The sequence below is a fragment of the Limanda limanda genome, chromosome 1 (assembly GCF_963576545.1).
Source record: "Limanda limanda chromosome 1, fLimLim1.1, whole genome shotgun sequence".
NCBI lineage: Eukaryota > Metazoa > Chordata > Actinopteri > Pleuronectiformes > Pleuronectidae > Limanda > Limanda limanda.
In genome coordinates, this window is record NC_083636.1 from 6,417,207 (window position 1) to 6,439,090 (window position 21,884).

A 21,884-nucleotide genomic window follows, 5' to 3' on the forward strand; every position below is an offset into this window, starting at 1 on the left:
GCAAAAGCTTAATCTGCATGTAGAGCTCAATGTACCAATGCATGTCTGAGCTCATCCAGGTTTTTCCTTCTCTCTGGTTGCCGTGTTTCTAAATCCATTATTAGCTGCCATCGAGTTCTTTTACTTAATGCATCCAGGTGTGACCGCATGACAAAAACAAGGAGATAAAACTCTGTAGCTTTTCTCTCACACCTGACCGTCAATGCTCTGTAATAAATAGCTTTTTCAAAAAGAACCAAAAAATACTGGATGATGACATCCATCAGTGCACTTGAACAAATGGGAAAAATGGGTAGATACAGAGTGTCAGGACCTACGGCGATACCTCACAGAATTACTCAAAAAGGACGATGGAACAAAAAGGTTTTAAAGTAAAAGTCTGCTCTTTAAGAAAAAGCTATAATATGTGATGTAAGAGCAGAATATGAATGCTCCTCCATGCACAAAGCCCACGGTTTGTTACCAAAGCTGATTTATATATACAATTTAAGGTGTTTAAATCTTCACTATGGACACAAATATTCTGATATGTACTGAATCAAAACATTTTCTAATTACCTCAACCTGTTCGAGGTCATACTTTGAATAATCAAATTACTGAATTTATACTTCTCATGGGAATTATAGATATTACGCAACTAGTTTAAATTAATTTAACACAAATAATAGCTTGACATCCCTAGAAATTAAACATTACACAATCCTACTCTGTGTTTTCAAGCAGCATCTTGAAACTCTGACAACAATCTGACCTCAAACTTGTGTCGTTCGTTCCCTTGAAGCAGCTCTGCAGGATTTGGGTTCTCTTGGGTTCTAAGTAATTGCACTACTGCTCTTCAGAAACCTCCTGCTCTCATAGAGACAGTCGTACTTGTTAGGTTTTATGTATGGCAGCAATTAAGTTAGAACGACTCTACACCTCCGCCAGGTCCAGGTGGGCTTTTATTCTGCTGATCTCTGACCTCCTTTTGTGGAGAGAGTCAGCGGGAGTCAGCAAGATATCACAACACGCTCATTTTCCTTTTCTTCTGCTAAATGAATAGACCTGAATAACAGATCAGCTCGTAAGTGAAGCCTGAAGATTTGGTTGCATGAGGAAAACAAACAGAATTATTCTCTTGCTGTCAATGACCTGTTCGCTTTTAAAATCCGCTTTTTACTGACTACTCCTTTTTTGTTTTCCCACGGAGTAACTTTAAATGAACCCTGGACACAATCACTTTCAAGGTAATGATGCTGCTTCACCCTTCTTTGGAATTCAGTTACACTCTATTCATTAAATCCCAGTGAATGTGAAACACGGTACCAAATGACAGCCGGAGCCCAGGTGGTGTAAAAGTTTTTCTTTGTCGTGTGTATAAATGGTTTAACTGCAGGAGCCTTTACACTTCAGTTGTCGTTTGATCACTGTGACACTCGAAAGTTTTAATCAATCATTTGATGAGTCTGGAGCTTCCTTCAGGGATCTCTTTAACTGTAACCGCACACACACACACACACTCTCACGCACATGCACACACATGCACGCACAATCTCATCTCATCTAATTTCATCCCAGCTTTGGTCGGATGAACAAGGACAGTTGAGAATTGTCTTACTCCCACTCAGAATTCAGAAGTGCACCAGGAAGCATGAAATTGTTTTATTTATTTACGATCTGCCTCGTTGTCCCCGAAAATGAATGTGACTTACAACCTAGAATGGCATGAGAGAGACTTTTAACAAGGAGGCGATGAAGAGGAGGATGAATAATACCACGCAGAAAAGCAAAGAAACAGAAGGGAAACGTGGGAATGATGAAGGAGAGACCAATTTGAAAACATGTTTTGATGAAGTTTTGCCCTTTTCAAACTGTGTTTTCTTTGACAATAACAGGTCTTTTTGTTATTTTTGACCAATTACAGCAGCTGTGTTGATTTATCAGTTATACTGGGGAAAAAAACAAGTGGTCTTAGCTTGTTAAAACAAACCACAGTATTTAAAGCCTGTGAATGGATCTTACCAGAAAGTGGTAGTTCTTCATTTTTATAACTTCCACCAAAGAGGGTATGTTTTTATCAGACGGGTTTCCACAGAACTTGGGTGGAAGTATGAAGTATTGGTCGGATCCAGATCAGGTTACGGATCCAGGAACGCCTTAGCTTTTGTGAGTTTTAAAACAGCTTAAAAATATGTAGTCCAGTTGCAGATCCAAATAAAAATCCAAATAGTGAATTTGAATGTTGAATAAAAAGCTGATTTCTTATTTCTTTGTGGTAACGCAACACTTTACTGTTTTCTAACTGCAAAATGAAGAACTTCGAGAAAGTACTTGCGAGACATTTATGCCAAAAATATGACAAACTCAAACTTAAGTATCTCAAACTTAACCCGAGAAGATTTGGTTTACGGCAGCAGAGGGATAGAGAAAGGAAAGAGTTAGAGGGGAAGAACCAGGAGGGAGAGAATAATAAAAAGTACAAAGTCAGAAGAAGGGCGTGCAGGGATGAATGGGAGAGCGGAGGCAAAGAAAGGAGCAGTGGGGTATTTTGCTATCACCAATAGTTGTGGGATATTTCCTCAGCCAAGGCGCTAATCCGGCTAGCATTAGCATTTTCATGAGTCCTGTGTCCGGCGCTTGGCAGAGCATGTCACCGCCTCATTTGGTTACTTATATGTACACACACACACACACGCACGCGCACACACACACACACACACTCGCTCTTTCTTTTTCAATACACCCTCTCAACCGACTCGCTCCCCACAGTCGTGTTTGTGCGTCATGCACACCCGTATCGCACTCGGGGCAATACAACAGCGCTGAGGACTGCCGGCAGCAACTTCCCTTATCTGCCAAAGTCTTCCTCATTCCTTCTTTTAAATGAATTTCTCCTCTCCGCTGCTTTCCGGGCCTGAGCCGCTTATGTATTCTAAGAGTCTCGCTGGTATTATGTGGCCCTGTGCAGCCTATGAGGGAACAAAAACTTCACTATCTAAACCTGCAGTTTTCTTTACAAGTACTTACCGAGCAACTTTAAAGGGGAAATGTAATAGTCAATCAAAGCACTAACTTTTAAGGTTAATTTTGAGCATTGATTGCTGTCACATCTTGTCCGAGCCTGAATTAAAAGCACTCTGCTGCAGGAACAGGTTCAGAAGTGGACTGGTTATTATCTAGTGCCTCTGGTAAGGACCTGGGTGCACAGTCAGTGGGTTTCTCACTAATGGAGTACGCTGCTGGTTAGAGAAAAGCTGTGCCTCTCTTCTTTCAGCCCGTCAACATTTATTTGTCCGTTGTCTTTCTGGCACCAAGCAGAGCTATGTGTGTGCTCAACAAATCTCCAGAGAGGGAACCAGAAGTGAATTAAATCAGTCACCTGTCGGGCAACAAATTTCTAAATTGCTCAAAGGTTGGAATCCTCACAGAGATGCCGTGACACTCTGTATTTTAGTTTATTCAGTGAAGGAGATGGGTCTTAAATTTGTCCCTGACATTAAAAGCCCTAAATTGTTGTTAACTAACTTCAATGAAAAAGGTTTTAATTATTCTGCAGGTTGAATCAGTGAGAGAGAAATATTTCAAGAATATTCAAAATACATTTTTTCTTTTGAACCTTAGGAACTTTAATTAAACCATTCGGTTTGGAGAAAATAAAACTTTTATCATGTACAGCTTCAACAGTGACCCACCCTGTGATTCACTCTGAATCACATTTGGTCCTGAGTGTTATAAGTGTCTTATACAACACCTGTCACTTTATATGGGCTCTCACATGAGAAAGAATAAAGTTGTGGCAAAGGAGAATGAAAGGGAAAACCACACCACGCAATAAAAACGTACCTATACTGGACTCCTCGAAGGAGATGGTGGTGGAGGCTTTCCCCAAGGCGTTAACCGCAGTCACGTTCACTTTGTAAGGGAAGCTGGAGAAGACCTCAGGAAAGCGTACGTGGCAGCGGTTCTTGTGGACAGAGTCTTTCTGCACCTCCAGTGAACGCTGGTTGTGTCTGGAGAGGAGAGGGGAATTCAAAAGCAGGGTTACGCAAAAAAACGACTTGACAGGTTTCCTCGAAACTTGGTGGAGGGATTGAACTGGGGCCGAGAAACAATCTATCACACGGTGGTGGATGAATTCTTTTGGATGATTTGTTGATGAATAAATGTTGGGCCCTGGTTCTACTCTTCTAGTTCGAACATTAAAAAGTGCTGATTCTACCTCCTGCTAACAGACAGTTGTAGCCAGACTTGACTTTTACTATTTTACTTTGCTTCGTGTATATTGTCTTTACAGTTTTACTTCTTTATTTTACATTCACAAGTCAGCTACATGTTGTCATAATGTTTATCTACATTATTTGAGCATTCATTGTTAGTACAGAACAAAGTCAGATATCAGCAACTTACAACAGAGCTCAAAATCACAACTAAAGCTCTACGCTCAGCTACACTGATCTGGACACAGTTTGGTACAGGAACTGGACTTTTACCAGCACACTTTGAACGTGCTTTTACTTATTAGAATTTATATCACATATGTTTGTAGGCTAAATCTTGTCCAACTTCGTACAGTGGCTTTAAATTCTGTCGATAGTGAGTCAGTAGTCTCAAGGGAACAGTTTATCTATTGCAAATAAATGCCAGCAACAGAAGCACACACACGGAGAGGAATAATTCTCTTTTGTTAGGAATTTGAGGGGAAAAAATATATAATGCTTTTGCTCATGACAAGAAAAACATCCAAATGAGCATCTCTCCACCTGTTGAATGCTTCTTTCCTCCGTGCACAAAAAACAAGCAACCCAGACACTACCACTCTCCCTACTAATCTCTTTATAGTCCTCTTCCTTTGTGCCTCTCTCTCTCTCCCTCTGTCGCCCTGCTTCACTCCTCATTATTATTCACACAGAATAATGCTGCTGTTACAACATTAATGAATCCACCTGCTGCGGCGGGAGCTGTGGGACGCTGTGATCTGGGAATATCAAAGGGAACATGACAGAGACAGAATCACCGGGTTTCCATCCACACGGCGTGAATATTTAAGATCTGCCCACTGTCCTGTTACAATGAGCCTGCCCCCCCAGTGACAACGGGGGGGTTTAATGCAGAGAAAAATCCAAACTGACGATAATTTTAGATTTGAACTCAAACTGTAAATTGTCTTGTTCACGTTCGTTTTTTTGTTTTTGTTTCCATGCAGGGTTTTTCCTCTCTGTTCTGTATGTTTTTTAAATAAATTGGGCATAAAACATTTTTTAATTTGTATCTTATACAATGTAAAATCCAAGTGAATCTTAGTCATCTGTGAAAAAAAAAGTGACATTGGTGATTTGACTTTCTACCTAGTAGAGATGATCAAAAAGACTTAAGTCATAAGGTCATAGGTCGCAGGTCACACCAACATATGGAGAGGACTAAATGACGACTAAATCCACAAGTTGTACTCAGACAGGTTGATAAACTTACTGTACGTCCACTTCGAACGTGGTGGGGATGTACGTGGCGTAGAGCTGGTGCCAGCTGCAGTAGAAGCCTTTAGGGTAAGTGTTGGATCGACAGGTGACCGTGGGCTCCCGAGGCGGAACTACACAGAGAGAGAGAGAGAGAGAGAGAGAGAGAAATACAAGACTGTTAAATTCTGAGTAGAATTACTACAGTTTCACAAGTATTTCACATAAAAGTCAGACAAGCAGAAAAGTGATGATAACACTGATGATTGAGTCAAATGTTTGTTTTGACAGCATCTTGCTTCTAAAGTTATCAGGTCAGGTCCAACATCACTCAATCAATCTATATGAGTCAAGTCTGCTTCTAGTTCATGTTGAATATGTAGGAAATGTTCACATATTGTGTGTATATAAAACTCAATATCTTCTCTCAAAGAGAAATTTGAGCAGCACGTTGAAGTGCAAAACGTAAAGGACACGGGAGGAGGAGGAGGATGAGGATGAGGATGAGGAGGAGGAGAAGGAGGAGGAGGAGGAGGAAGAGGAGGAGGGAGGATGCTGTGTTGAGAAAGGAAGGATATTGGAGTGGTGGAGCAAAAGAAGAATAAAAGAGGTTGGCCGGAGGAAAAAAAAAAAGAGCGATGTGATGTTATGCCAACTCTGGCCTCCTCCAAGATTAGTCTCTTTTCTTCACAGCTAGTCAACCGCTTACTTGTCTACCACTCCCTCTTTCTCCCAGCAGCGTTCTACCCTCTCACCCTTCCTACCCCAATCACACACTCCTCATGTACAGTATGTGTCCAGCTGCACTATCCAGAAAGTCAAGTTCCAAATGTATTATTAAACTAAGCAAGAAGTATTTATAAATCCTCTATAACTTGTCTTTTCTGTTCCTCCATTTACACTCCTGTCATCTTCTTTAAAATGTTTTTCATTTCACATGTGGTGCTTCATTGCTCCGTATAACCATTGAATGTAAATGTGAAAGATAAGACAAGCCAACAGGCTACGTTATCTAACAGCTAATAACGTTCTGCTAATGTTAGATAAACTTCCCCCGTTACCTGCTCTGACTCAGCGATAGTACAGATAATTAAACCTGACTCTGCTTCGGATTCGCCTCCCGGTGAAATGAGAGGAATCAGAGGTTTCCTACGGTGAAAGGTTATGGAAAGCTCAACCTCTGTTTAGTTCACTCTCAATATGTCATTATATGGATAATACCATGATAATAAAAAACATTTCACAAGGTTTGTTAACTTTCATTGAACAGGCTACATGGTTTTTATTAGCTGAAATGGAAAGCAGCCAATGAGTGATTTATACTCCTGATATGACCAGTTCACTGATAACGGCTCCATTCAAACAATTTTAGTCTTCCTTTGATTTACAGTCGGTAACTCACACCGGGTCGACCCGTCTGTAGGAGCCACTAACCCCCGTCATTGTTGCAGACATGGGAAAAAACGACATGAGCTGCTGGGCCGGACAGGATTCGTGTCCCATGTGGCGAAAAACGATATCAGAGCGTGTTTGTACAGCTCACAGCTTCCAGGGTGTGTCCAGGAAAAAGAGGAATCAGTCAACAGAACAATGTTACAGAGAGGGGTCTGAGATACGTTTTTGTTTCCAGCTACTTCCAATAGTTTGATATGAGTTAAGAGCGAGAGTCAGAGGTCAGGGGGGGATTTCCAAGTTTGTGGTTTTTGGGGATTTCTAAAGATTAGATTCGAAGCTTGTGTTTTGGAATTTTACTCCAAATTGTTAATCATCAATCGCCTGAATGTCAATCTGGATTTATCTTGGGATGTTTGCAATTGATTACATGTGCACACAACATTTTATAAAGTATCAAAATAAGAGATACATTGTAGGATTATGCAGTTTGTAATTCTACATCAAGAGAAACCCCTTGGAGTATAATATCCCTTTCCAAAGACAAAAAAAAATGTATTTAATAAAACAATATTTGTATGTTAATTTAAATAATTAAAATAATCCAATATATAGTGCGAAGAAGTTATTTCACAGATTTTTACTGTATTATTTTAAGAGTAAATGCCAAAGATTACAGCAAATTACTCTTATTCAAAATGTAAACTCACAGTTGTTATCCGTAAATTAAGAAAAAAAAATTTTAAACATGATTTTTCAACTGATTAATGGTCTTGAATGTTAATAAATATAATTCTTTGTAAAATATGTTTAGGTTGCAGTAAATGTTTAGCTTCTTTTGCTGCCACCGTTTATTTTACCATTTCCTTCTACAATTCTTCACAGTGTAGGTTTATCATCATTAGGTTTATAAAATAAAGTGAGTGTCTTGATATTCAATCAGTATCCAGAGTATTTCCAGTGGCGACCAAGTGTCTCCAAAATAAACGGTGAAGAAATCCAGCACAAGAGGAAAGACAATCCTTCAGAGAGGGGGGGGGGACGTTACAAAGAGCAGACGGACATTTCACTGCAGCATCACGTCTAAGAACCGCTTCTACTTCTGCATGTGTTTTCTATCTGTAACTGTAGGAGAGAAACATGCAACGCCAGCGGTGGTAAGTCTGATTCATCCACTTATTCAAGTAAGTACTTCGCGGCCTCAGTTTCTGAAAACGTTATTCTGTCACTTTTTGAAGTTGCAGCACTTCAAAAATGTTACACTGCTTATTTTCTATCTCTGCCTCTGTCAGTTTACCCTTGGTTTCTGAAATTCCTCTTTTGGATCAATAGTCCCGACCTTAATTTGAGGACTCCTATTTCTTTTTCTAATTTATGGCTCTATGAAGATGAATTCCCAATAAAAACTTTTCTGCAGCAGCTTTCTGTCTAATTAATTCATGATGTGAATACGATATTGCCGCTGCGTCTTTTGCCCACGGATCCTCTCAAGTGTGTATTTGGTCAAACACACACACAAACACACAAACACACACACAGGCCTGCAAATAGAAGGCGTGGGCACACTGGCTGCCATGGGGTCACTTCACTGTCACACACAGCTGCGTGTAAGCGGTCACCCCGGCAACTAATTAGCCTGTCAATACAGCCAACAATGAGATGCCAGACACGACGTCCAATCACACTCCATTAATCACAGAGAGTAATTGGGGCCATCTCAATCAACCAGCTCCTCATCTGAGAGTGTCAGTTAAAGAAGTCACAAACGCACAATTCAGAGCACAACACACACACACACACAGACACACACGCACAATGGGAGCTGCAGGGACCCGGTTTAGGCTTCGTGGAATTAGCGGTAATCAATCAAATGAGCTTATTAGTTACTTGGAGGAGTTCAAAGATGAAAACAAAGGCTCGAGGAAAAACTAAAACCTGCAGCAGTGCAGGCGGGAGGAGGATGAGAATAAGTATTCGCTCACGTCAGCCATGTTTAGAGGGAATTATTCAAACTCTGGGGGTTTTACTCCTTTAATTGAACTAATTTCACCCTGAGTGAGTGGCGTCAAGCAAACCAGGGCACCTCTCAAAAAGAGATGTGGCTTGTTACGAGAGAGCGAGAGAGTGAGGTCTGAAGCATCGATGCTAAATGACCGCATGGCATACCGGGTGAGAAAGTTTAAGGAGACAGATGTTTAATACCAGCTGCTCAACATAAGTTTGCAAGGGCGAATCAAAAACTGGACTATTTCTGACAAAGTAGGTGCTTTTAAAAACAGTTTGATTAACATTTAAAAGACCTGGATTACTCATTTAACTTGAGGCTGAACATTTCTACAAAGAAGTTGCTCCTTTCTCTTAGGCCGTCTGTCCTGAGAGATCCAATCACAAGTGGTCACCGCCAAGTTCTCACTTGCCTGCTCGATGTGCAAATAAACACGTACGTAATTTGTAAAAAACACTGTTATTTAAGGCACATCTGCACTGTTGTCAACATTTAGTCTTGGTGGCCAGTTCCTGATTTCAACCTTGTGATCTTAATACCAAATCACAGTCGTAAACAAAAGTGACTTGTAAGCTCAGTGGCCAACAAGTACGAAAATGCCAGAGGATGTAGAAACATTGAGTGTTTGAACATCGAAGACGAGAAAACAGAAGGAGGGAAATGAGGACGTGATGGGAAAGGACGGGCGTGGCCAGAGGCGGGGATGAAAGAAGACGGGACAGTGACAAGAAGAGAAGAAGAGAGAGCTGATGAACAGCAGACAGGAGATGAAACCGGACATCATTCTTTCATCAGACTCAACTAAAAAAAAAATCAAGTACACATGCACATGAAGCTGCAGCTCACCCGCTTTACACAAAACAAAACATCAAAAGCTTCCTATGCATTAATGGAAATTGATTGAAGGAGAACGGAGCGGAGAGGACCAGAGATAACGCAGCTGTATAAATCAAAGAACAAAGACAGTATGAATATTAAAGCCAATAAAACAGTGATTCTAATTAAAATGACATTGTGCCTGTTGTCCCCTTTTTCTCTGTGAACCACCCGGTGAGACGTCAGCTGAGTCGGTGGCAGACAGGACACCACTCATGAATAAATGTTATTTGAATTAGGGCGCTTTCATCATCTGGTTTATGAATTGCTAAATGTTGAATGTGATTTGGCGGACGCCCTTTGTGAGCCCCATGAAACGCACACTTCCACGTGCACGTGAGGTGGCTGAGGCTACTTTTGAATGATAATAGGTCACAGACTCATGGCTCATAAATATAAAATATGAAAATAGAGTAAAAGAGAGGAAGAGAGACACCAACTATTCTTTCTGAGCCTCTCTAAGCCGCACTCCTTTCGTTTTATCAATCAATATCAAAGATTCTATCAATTATTCATTTTAAGTTTAACCAGGCCTCGGCCTCTGGCTCTAATGCAGAACTCTTGCAACCACACATTAAAAAAACATCTCTGATTCAAAGTTTCAGACACGGATCTGAAATTCAACATTTTTCTGTTTCAATATGTAACGTTGTGCCCAGTTTTTAGATCCTTTATGTTACAGTTAAACAGCAGAGAAAATCTGTTGCTACCTCAAGAAAGTTATGATGAAGTGTTTTCATCAATTAAATGGGGGCGATCGCTTAAATGACACATGCAACAATATACAAGGAACCTCCATTTTTAATCCTTGAGATCACACGGTAAGAAATCTTGGCGGAGTCTCGGTCTCACACTCTTCTTCTTCTTTTACTATTCTAAACCTGTCACACAAAAATTCTGGCTTTTACACACACACACAAAGACACACACACCCACACAGACCTAAGTTCAAGCATCATCTTTATCTTCCTAAGGACAGTCACATGTCTACCCCATCACTAAACTCTAACCTAAACCTTTAAGCCAAGTAGTAACGCTCCCACCGCCCTTTGAAGATGAGAGGACCGACCACCACGTCCCTTCTTTCCCAACATGTCCTTCACTCCACAACACTCACACTGGTCCCCACAAAGATGGAAATGGAAATAGAGAGACACACAGAGACAAAAAAAAAATGTGATGAGGGACAATGACGTCCAGTGGCCTGGTTGCTGGGCTGCAGACCCTGTGGTAATTGGTATTTGCTTGTGTTGGTCGCCTTCCTGTCGCTTTGTGTGTGCGGTTGTGTTCATGTGTGTGTGCACGCGCCCTCCTGTGACAAAGATCCTCTTTTGCGAGACCCAGAATTTTTGTGTGACAGGTTTAGAATAGTGGAGGAGAAGAAGGGAGAGTTTCGGCTTAGAGGGAGAATGAGAGAGAGAGAGGACTACAATGACACACCGATTATACACCGACATTCTGCTCTGTCTTTGGCCTTGGTGGAAACACAAAATCACCAACTTTCCTGGCACAGAGTATCTCTTAACCATTTTCTACTTTCACGGAGTCTTTTCTGAGCACAGCTAAAAAATCCATCTTTCTCTCCATCCATTTATTTATTAGTCCGTTTATCTATAATGCACATCTCATTCGGTTTAAAAATCACGTTTTTCACATTAGGAATCCTACTGGGACAAACCACTTCCTCTTGGAGCCTGTGCTGCTCTGAATGGCAAAACTTGTTTGGGCAGATGGTTTTGGTCTCTGCTTGCATCGGCCTGCCAACGCCGGGCTCCCTGCATTTCAGATTAGCTCGGCCCGTGTGTCGTGGGGGAAAGATTAATGTAAATAAGACTGAGGACAAATCTTAGAGAGACAGAGCTGGTGCCTTTTTGTCCAGACCGGCTTTCATGGCGAACGGTAATGTAATTGTGGTGTAATATTTTTATCCCGGGGCTCTGAGGCTATCCTGATGTATGCACATGTCGGTGTGTACGTGGCTGTATGCAATTATATGCGGTAAAGTGAATATGCAATTCTATGTATATGTAATTGAATTCAATGTGCGTGCGCTTTCCCGTAAATGATGTGCACTTGAATGTCTCTTTTTAAAGTGTGTGTCTGGTGTATGCACGCAGCAATATTTTTGTATTTCTGAAAACTTTACAGATTCGGCAAATAAGAAATAAAGTTAGGTAAAAACAAAGTAATAAAAAAACGAGTATGTTCTGCATTTGTGTTTATTTCTGAGTGGGAGTGCCCTTTATTGCACTTCTATTTGATTACACAGCGCCTCCAGTGTAGTTTTATACAATTGCTGAGATTAACTTACTGACTCAGTGCATGAGAACTGAAACACATGCACCAAGCATTCCTTCCTTTCCTTTGATTCTTTTCTCCCTCGCTCACAGTCCCTGGGCCAGAGCGGCTCCGAAACACGAGGGATCGAGCTGCACAAAACAATGATGCCCTGGCATTCCAGGAATGTCTGTGGGCCAATTGGAAACAGCCATGTGTGAGAGATGAATGAATGAAAGGAGCATGAATACCTTATGAGAGCATCAGGAGCTGATAAGTGAAAGAGAGAGCGAGACAAAAAGAAACCCGGAGGTGTGTAAGATGACATAAAAGCGGTTTGACTAGATAAATCATCTGTTAAATTGTTTTTCTCGTCCAATGTTCCAAAAATATACAAATATAAGACCCAAGCTGTTGTAAAGTTGAAGTTGCCCTTAAAAAATCACTTGAGGAGAAGGAGTTAAGGAGGGAGGGAGGTGTTGAAAGGTTCGTATTGACCTCTGCAGCTCTGCGGGTCAGACACAGGAAGACGACCATTATACCTGGACACTTAAATTCGCCGCCGCCCCCTCGTCTGTCTCGCACTCTCTCTCTCACACACACACACACATTCACTGAGCCACCTGACATCACAAATCTCATCTTGTTCAAAATGCTCGCGAAGAACGGCTTAAATTTCACAGGAAATAAAACCAGAATCTCCTGCAGCTTCACACTTATAAACACGATCGCACCTCAAACACTTCCTATGGAATCGCTCTGACACTTCTCGGCTGCCGAAGCCTCTGAAGGTGAAGGCTGCAGATGTTATGGGAAAGATAGAGTCATCCAGTCACTCAATGCTTCACAGAATGTGGGTGTTTTCTGATGAGATAGCCTCACCACGCAATGGAAAGTTTTCAAGCCCCCCAAAGCTCAATGAATAATCATTACCTAATGCTCGTTGTTTCATATTTCGGGAAAAGAACAAAGTGGCAAAGCTCAAACTGTGAGTTTGAATTCAGATTTGCTTGTTTTTTTAAAGGACACAACTATTACCTCACAGCGGGAGATCAAATTCCTTCACCGCACAGTATATCCTTTCCAGTTGTTTCTCTTTCGTCTCAATTTTCTACTTTGCTTTCCTCTTTCTTTCTTCCTCTTCCAGTCAGCAGACATGATAATGGTTGATTTGCATCCTCACGCAACTGGAGAAGGCTACGGTGTCGAATAAAGGAAAAGAAAAAACAACTGAAAGCCGAAAGGCCCTGAAGAAGTACGACAGATTTGGCCTTTTACACAAATAAACTGATTTACTGCGTAGTCAAATTCGTATTTTTCATTCAGACTCTTCTTCGGAGTGTATTTAGTTTAACCTCGGACCTCTGCACAAACTAGTAGCATTGAATCCAGAAGCCTTCGAGAGGCCAGGCATTCCTTTCATGCGACTTCATTCTTACCATGTTTCATTATTATTTATCCTGACAGAGCAGTGGAGATCGCCAGGAAAATTTCGGGGGAACAGCGTCGTGCCACTCATGACTGATTTGTTCATTTAAAAGTAATCTTCTTAACGAAACCCGGATTTTAACTTTTCAAGCTGTAGCCTCACAAGCATGGACATTTATCCACACTCTTTTCTAATTCATTTTTTTTTTTAAAATAAGACTTATCTGAAAAGTAATGGATTTAAGAGACGGCTGAGTTGAAATCCACGTTTTTGACGTAAGGGATAGAACAGTCTTCTGCTCCATCACAGCATGGGCTGGTTCAGGATTAATTGTCTTTGTTTGAGGCCTCTCAGCTGGTCTATCACTGTGTCGTACTTTATGTATTATAGGGTGACACTCAAAAGCTTCAGTATCAATCGTAATCATCCTTCTTTTTCCTGTTGGTTCATTTGTTGGTTGGTTGGTTTGTATGTCAGAGACGAGCAAGAGGAAACTTGGTGTTGATACAGAAAAAAGTGCAGATTTTAAGGAATCTAAAGGGGACTGAGATCCACCCGTGTTCACAATTTCTTGCAGTCTGACTGAACTTAAGAGAACTGTTGGACCTTGGAGGAGTTCTTTGCTCTACTGAGAGACTTAGTTTCACTCTGCTCTTCACAGGTACGGGTCAAATCCTTAAAAGTCAAATTCCCTATGTTGCACTCAAGGAAAGACAGATTCTCATTGGACTTTTCTTCTGCCTCTATTCCACTTCTATAAGAACCTCAGCCCTCTTCTTTTTGCTGAAACATAGTGATAGCCAAAGTACGAGTACATCATACTGATGCCGGACAAGCTACTTGAAGAAAGTTGCAGGTGAAGTGAAGGGATACGTAGGAAAGTTGCCGAGGTCGATGCGGTGCCAGCACATTGATGAAAGTAGAAATTGCCACTCCATCAGAACCCAGGCAGCTCCACTAAGCAGTATTCAGTATTAAACATTGCAAAATTGAAATTTGAGTGCTTTAAAGCTGTTGAGTTGAGATGTCTCGAGCACGGCTAAGAGGTAAACCTCGATGTCACCGTGGCAATAATAGCCCGAGGCTCTGTCAGAGACATGTGCTTCTCAGCCGCAGTTGTTGGCCATGGTGACATGAGTGACAAGCTGGGATTGACCAATCAGAGGTGTCAGTCCGCCAAATGCAGAAACGGCTAACTGCCATCACTCACGGAGGCAGAGGAGTGAAACAGGCAGGTACCACCAGGGTCCCCGAATGTTTGAGTGGAAACAGCTGACTGGTAAATTCAGCTGTCAGAGCCGGAGCAGGACGGGACGGACAGAAACAAAGACAGGCAGGGAGACAGAAATTAGAAGTGTCTGGCCGGTAAAGCTTGAGGCCTTCATTGTGAATTCAGCCAGCTGCTCTGTGGTGCGCTGTCTTCTCACATACACCGTCTTCTCTTCATGGGGTTATGAGAGGTGTCACGTTACTGTGGAGGCACAGAGGGTCGCTGTGCACAGTCTGAGTAGAAACCTTTAGATGCGAGTCGAGAGCTATAGATAAAGGCCAACAGGTAGAAGCAGACACGCTGCGACAGCCCGAAAGCAAGCGAGCAAGACCGGAGCACACAGACAAGCAACACAACTGAGAAACAAAGAAGGAGGCACAGTATTCCATGCAGTTCTCCGCACCTTGGGGCTACTATAACACTGATTCTTGGTAATACTGTAATGCTATTCTAATGGAATGTTTGCACAGAGACTTTACGCCTCATGGTTTCAATCAGGTCCTCCACACACCAGCTGTGCTCTCGCCGATCGAGCCCCGGCTCCAGCCAAGCTGGGAGATCTCAGCTCTTGGCAACTTCAGCTGAGAATAGACATTTTATCTCAGTCTGTATCCACAAGGAAAAACAAAAAGGCGATTATCAGTGCTGCTCACATAATGGCTGTTTCAGTTAGTTAGCTGATGATACAGTAGGTGTGGTGTTAGTGCAGAAATGTCACATGTGTTAGGCCAATTGACAAATCAGCATTTACTAACAGTTTATGGTAACATTTAACAAATTTATGTTTTAAAATTCTCTTTCCTAAGAAAAAATAGATTAGTTTTTAATACACTAGTGGATTTAATGCCGTCTCGACTTCCTGTAATTGGTCTGAAAGTCCAAACTATCCAATAAAAAAGTTTCAACACTGCAAATCATCCGAACTATGGTTCAGTTTGATCCAGACTTGCTCGGAATACAATTTAGTCCGTTGGTCTGAGGCACCTTTAACACATTAATTCATGTTGGTCAGAATAAACCTAAATGCTAGAAGGTTATACCAAACAAGGTCGGTTTGAAAGAGCTACTGAAGAATTTGTAAATACTACAAAACCAGAGTAAAGAAACAAAAGTACTTTCCGAAAACCTGCTTATGATCTAGTCATCATTAAGTATAGTTACTGTTAAGATTGTGCAACCTATGTGATGTTGAAAATAAATGCAACCTTTTCCCTCTGTCGTTGCTAAGTTCACTTCTGCTCAGAGTAGAATGACCTGGTCACTGTGCATCCCGGAGGTGATTTATTGCTCTTCAACAAAGATCAGGCGTCACAGCGAGGATACGACGGCCCGAGGAATTAAGGACATATCCCTCGTAATGCTCTCTAACGTGTCCTTCTGTGACCATTCCCAAGCAAATAAAGTGTAATTATAAAATTCAATACCCTTGTCCTTGGGGGTTGATGTTCCCCTAAGTTGCCAGTTGTGGAGGACAAGCTGGAGAGCTACAGTAAATTCTGGTAATAAAGCGAGTGGGAGTGGGTCTGCATGGTTCAGTGGAGGAGCAAACGCTGATCTCATTCTCTCAGCAGCCTTCTGGAACCGGCACAAGTGCAACAGGATGCTCTTATCGCACCTTTTCTCATTCCTTTTGAGGCTTGTTTGGATTTGACAGCGAAGACACACAAACACACAGGCCCGAGCCTCGAGTGAGGAGTGTTACCCTGAATCACGAGTGATGCGTTGAAGCGATGCATTCCTTCTCCTCCTTCCCCTCCCTTCTCTTATTCCTCTCTGGCTTTGGCCAACTCCACCTCCTGAAGTTGATTGCGTGATATGACAAAATGGAAAATATTTTGGGGGTCCAAAAGGGATCAACATAGAAAAAAGAATAAATGTAAAACACATTGTTATTTTTCTTTGAGGGATTTCTAACACGATAAAGTGAACTTTGCAGAATCCCCGAGACGCTGTTCTGAACCTTCTTGGCTTTTGGTCCTTTGAAATGAAATTTACTCAAAAACCCTTTGTCGCAGGCTGAGGTTCAACCCGAGCGTTGTGCGCTGAAAATGCTGGTGAAAAAGAACAGAAACACAACCTCCGCGGAGTTGGATTTGTGCTGTTTTAGTGTGCTTGTTAGCAGGATTACACAAACAGTACAGGGTGGATTACCACAGAAGTTTGTGGGTCAGGGAAGCACCCGTTCCATGTTGGCAGAGAACTCGGACCAGGGGGCGGATTCAGGGATTTCTTTAACATTGCCAGAGGCCTATTTTGACGTTTACAGCAAATTCATATGGGGGTTAATTAATGGAACTTGATGAAATAAGCATCCCGCATATTCAGGTGACTGTTATTAAAGCTTACGTATCTTTTTTATTTGTATTTTCTTACAATCGTCTTCTGCCCCTTTAAATTTACCTTGAAAGGTCACGAGCTGCCTCATACCCTTTCAGAGTAAGTTGTATATGTATCTCAATCTTTTCTATCATAGGCGTTAAAATGTGGCTCGAGCTGATCGTTTCCACTGATGGAGTTTTGGAACTCCCTATTTTAAAGATCACTGCTGAAAAGTTTAAATGTTAAAAAAGTTTTTTAATGCCTATAATGCTGGGAGGATCACATAAAGATCAATAGTTTCTAGAAAGGCTGGAGGCAGAGGGAGAGAACGCTGTGCATCTTCTCTTCTCTTTTCTTTTTATCTTTTCACTCTCTCTCCCTTTTATATAAATTCTCTCAATGCTTCCTTTCTCTATCTCCTTCGCCTCCTCGTTTTTTGTGGTGATTTTAAATTACGGGTATCAACCAGCCTCAACCCTCGTGACCTGTCATTAGTTGATTACAAACAGCTTTACTGGAACTCGGTACCTCGGCTGTATTACAGGGCCCGGAGCGATACGGCAACCTGTCATTAGACAGTATTTTATCAGTCTCTTCAACAGTGTTGGGTTGCTGAATCATGTGCGTATAAAACAGTTAGAGGGGGGGGAGGCGGGCAGACGGCCAGGGAGACGACGGAGAGAGGTGTGTGGGGTGGGTGGGTGGGGTGGTGGGGTCAGAGATTAAAAGCAACAGGGGGAACAGAGGGGTGGGGGGGATGAAAAAAAAGAAAGTGAGTGGGCAAGAGACAGAAAAAGAGGATAAATGACGCTCATTGTTCCTTCCTCTCGCTGTCAGTTCTCAGTAATGCTAATCATTAGGCTAATCTGACAGGATGGTACACACACACACACACACACACACACACACACACACACACACACACAGACACACACACACGGTGTCCCCAAGTCCCCCGCCCTGTGTTGCATTCCAGTGCCCAGTGTCAATGAGAGGGAACCGCCACATTACATGGCTGTTTGTTCCCTTTGTAAGCTCGCCTGCAATGCTAGTAAGACCAGGGAGTGTGTCCGAGTGTGTGTGTGTGTGTGTGTGTGTGTGTGTGTGTGTGTGTGTGTGACCAAGTTGTCTCCACTTTTAAGATTAATTTCACCTCGCTGCTAATTTATAAAGAAACCACGGCGTTAAAAACACATTCTTGGAAGAGAATGGACCGAATTTGTCAGGTTTACTTAAAACATCGACTTTGTGTTGCCATGCGGAATCAGCAGCCGCAGTAACTCCATCCTGTGGATTTGATTAAAAGCAGGCTGGAGTGAAAAAAATATAAATAAAGAAATATCGCTCCACTTCTGGCTCCGGTTTAATGAAGGAAGTTGTTTGATTTAAAACATATTTCACCCCGAGATTTACTGTCATATTTTTTTACACTCCGTCTGGCACAGTCATATAAGTATGATTAGTTTTTTTTTTTTTATTCCTTCACAGTCATGGTTTATAAACATAAACATAAAATGAGCCATGATTTCAATTATATTGGGCTGTAATCCACCCGTCGTTCCCCGGGAGACGAGCGGGTTCGGCCCCGGCCTTGAAGGCGCGCTCTCCGTGCAGTGTTTATCTTTTGGAAGCAAATAAATGACAGGAGGACTTGAACCAGTAGCTGTTTTGACTGTTCACTATATTCTAATTTAATCAACTTGCTCTTCCACAACTTTATACGATCCAGCTTTCCTGACATCTAAACATTCTGCAGAGAGCAAAGTGAAAAAAAAAGAAGATTCCTCTCACTTCAGGGAAAGTTGAGGAGGCCACACAATCCTGGGCTTAAGTGCGATGCAGTACCGTTTGTTAAGTGTGTACGAGTGTGTGTGTGTGTGTGTGTGAGTTTGTGTGAGTGTGTGAGTGTGTCTGCAGGGAAAAGAGGGATCTTGGTTTAGAATAGGTAACAGTGGAATGTAATTGAGCTGAAAATTGAAAAGCGGAGCCGTAGCAAAGCCAAGCTGCTTGTGCGCGTTGCATGAGAGTGTGTGTGTGTGGGTTGTGCGAACTTCACAACGTGTGTACTTCCGTGCACGATTTTGTGTGCAAGTAGCTGTGTTTGTTTGTGTTTTAAAACCAGAGTGGGATGCCGGTGTAATCCTCGCACAGCCGGACCCCCAAGGATAACAGAATTTACTGCAGAGTGGGTGAGCCACACAGGCATGCATATAAGAGCACACACACGCACACACAGACACACACACACAGGTACAGCCCTATGCCAACTACCTGAGAGCGTGAAAAAAGAAAAAGAGGAGAGGATGAGAGCGTCTCGCTCCCCTTCTCCCCAGACACACTCTGGAAAATTGGAAAGAGCTGGGCCGTCTCCTGCAGGCGTCGCTCATGAAGGTTCATTTTACACACTGTTTACATAATACGACATACAGGATTCGCTGCTACTTTACAGTATAAAGTCATTTTCAGCCAAACTCAAGAGTGCAGAGTTTCCCTCTCGGTCAAACTGTGACCCTGAGTCCATGATTAACATGAGGCACGGAGCCACAGATGTAAACAAGGACACAGCGTGTGATGGAGGTGAAGCTCCCTGCAGCGCTGTGAAGATGAGGTTATACAGGTTTAATGCCTCATCTACCAGCGGCGCCGTGACGACTCGCCAGCCTCGAGGCGGAGAGAGAGAGAAGTAGTGGAACCAAAAAATCCACATATTTAAAGTCTGGAAACTGCAGGTGGGAGTTGCGGTGGATTGCTGTGTGCACCTGTGTCTCTGATACACCCCCGCTCGCACAGTGTGAGGAGCCTTCAGCCCTGTGGACGCCACAGATCTGCAATTACACAGCTGGGCTCTCGCCTCAAATCTGCGGAAAGACCCAATTTATAAAAAAATACCAGAAATGAAATGTGACACTTTAAGACTGGTCCTATCCCAGTTAATACAAGTCACAGATAAATGGTTCCTGTGCCATTTTAAAGCTCTTTTCCATTTCCATATTTATCTGAGCACTACGCTACCACTCATAAACAGTTAACAGCTTTTGAGTGATTATAACTGTTGAATGGGAAAATAATTAAATTTTAATAGAGAGCCCCTAATATTTAAGTTAACTATAAAACTTCAATTGCCAAAGGCAACTGACTCTAGGGTGTTGTTCTCGTTTTGAAGAACATTACGTGGGATCGGGTCAGAGAGCTCAAAAAAGAAGATGAGTTTCTTTCTCCATCTCTTCTTCAATTTCTCCCTCTCTCTCTCTCTCTCTAGCTTCCTCAGTTTGTCACATTCTATCTATTTTGCTATTCCATCCTGTGAGCATCTGAGTGCACGCTTGTATCAGTGTTAGTTCATGCCTCTGTGTGTGTGTGTGTGTGTGTGTGTGTGTGTGTGTGTGTGTGTGTGTGTGTTTGTGTGTGTGTGGTCCACGGAGAGGGCTGTTTGACTGCTCGATAAGCGAGACACCCAGGCACTGACAGCTTCATCCATCAGCGTGTCTGTCTGACGGACAGGCCTCTGCAGAGAGGTCACACTTCACACGCATATGTCTGTCTGTCCCAGTGTGTGATTGTGTGTGTGTGTGTGTGTGTGTGTGTGAGTGTGTGGTCAGATATAAATATTCCTCTGTTGGGACACACACACATTGACTTTGCCTCAGTCAGAATATCAATATGAATCTCTGCTCTCCTCTGAAGTTACCTCTTCTTTCTTCCTGTCTTTCAGTCGGTCTGTTATTTTTCCTTTCCTGTTTACATCATTGTGTTCTCATCCCTTCTTCCTTTCGATACTTTCCAAAACCTTCGTCCCATTCCTTTACATGAGTTGAAGTTCGGATCAAGGGAAACACACGCAACATGTTCCTGTGTTTATTTCACCCATTAATCACACGCTGGCCACGCTGGCATGTGGGTTTATTCACTCAGCGGCCTGACAACCTTGGGAACTCTGCAATGTTCCATATGCATTCATTCACTCGCACACATGAATGACAATATTGGCATGTGAGAAGGTGCATACCAGACCGGTGCAGGAAGAAAGAGCGCTGTCACTCATTTCCCCGGAGGATCAAAATAGTTCCCAAACACCCGACAAGGAAGTGGCTCCTCGGCAACAGACGCAGCTAAAGGAAGTGAAGAGGAAACTGACCCCTCATTTCTGGACTAATTGACCCCTGCATTTTTCCTTATTCAGGGACAACTTTGTTATGGGAACATGATGCATTCATACCAGTGTCGTCATTGTGTTTGTCATTGTGAGATAAGCTGACATGGGGGGGGCGCATCAATTACTAGTCCCATTGTAACTTAACAGGGTCACAATTACCTCTAGGGACATTTAGTTAAACTACTGAGGTATTTTTGAGTAATCTGTTTGGTTTTGGTTAATTTTTTGTTATATGACATTACTATGACTTTGTTTGTAAATTAAAAACTAAAAGGACACAAGATGAGCTGTTTAATCTTCTTTCTATCTATGAATTTATTCATAATCTAGCCATATTTAATAAGTGAGTAACATTCAGTTTGATTAATATATAACTCACTCTAATCTATCTATTACTTTTTACCCAGCCTATTAATTCCTTTACTTGTCACTATATTATACTTAAAATGTCATAACAGAGGAGAATACATATATATATAATATGACTAATGACTGTATATACGTTATATGATGAATTAATTCATTGCCTTGATTTGTTTAACATATCTGAAAATACATCACGGCAAACTTTAGTGCGTGCAGCAGGGATTCTGTATGATGATGTTTACCTGAGCTGGAATCTAATCAACATGTTTGTGGGAATATACTAAACAAAATACAAATACATCCTCGTGGGTTTTCAATGTTATTCGGTGGATAATTACAACTCCAAGTAATTAAACTCCAAGTT

At 42.0% G+C, this 21,884-nt stretch overlaps 1 protein-coding gene across 1 annotated transcript in view; it reads right to left on the reverse strand.

Annotated features, from left to right (window-relative positions):
- The window catches only part of cntfr (ciliary neurotrophic factor receptor), a 195,071-nt gene that overhangs the window by 23,262 nt on the left and 149,925 nt on the right, over positions 1–21,884 (reverse strand). Inside the window, exons 5-6 of the mRNA XM_061073663.1 lie at positions 5,450–5,567; positions 3,824–3,990 (exon numbers count right to left, since the gene is read on the reverse strand). Of these exons, the coding sequence (XP_060929646.1) occupies positions 3,824–3,990; positions 5,450–5,567 (285 nt within the window). The remainder of the gene's footprint in view (positions 1–3,823; positions 3,991–5,449; positions 5,568–21,884) is intronic.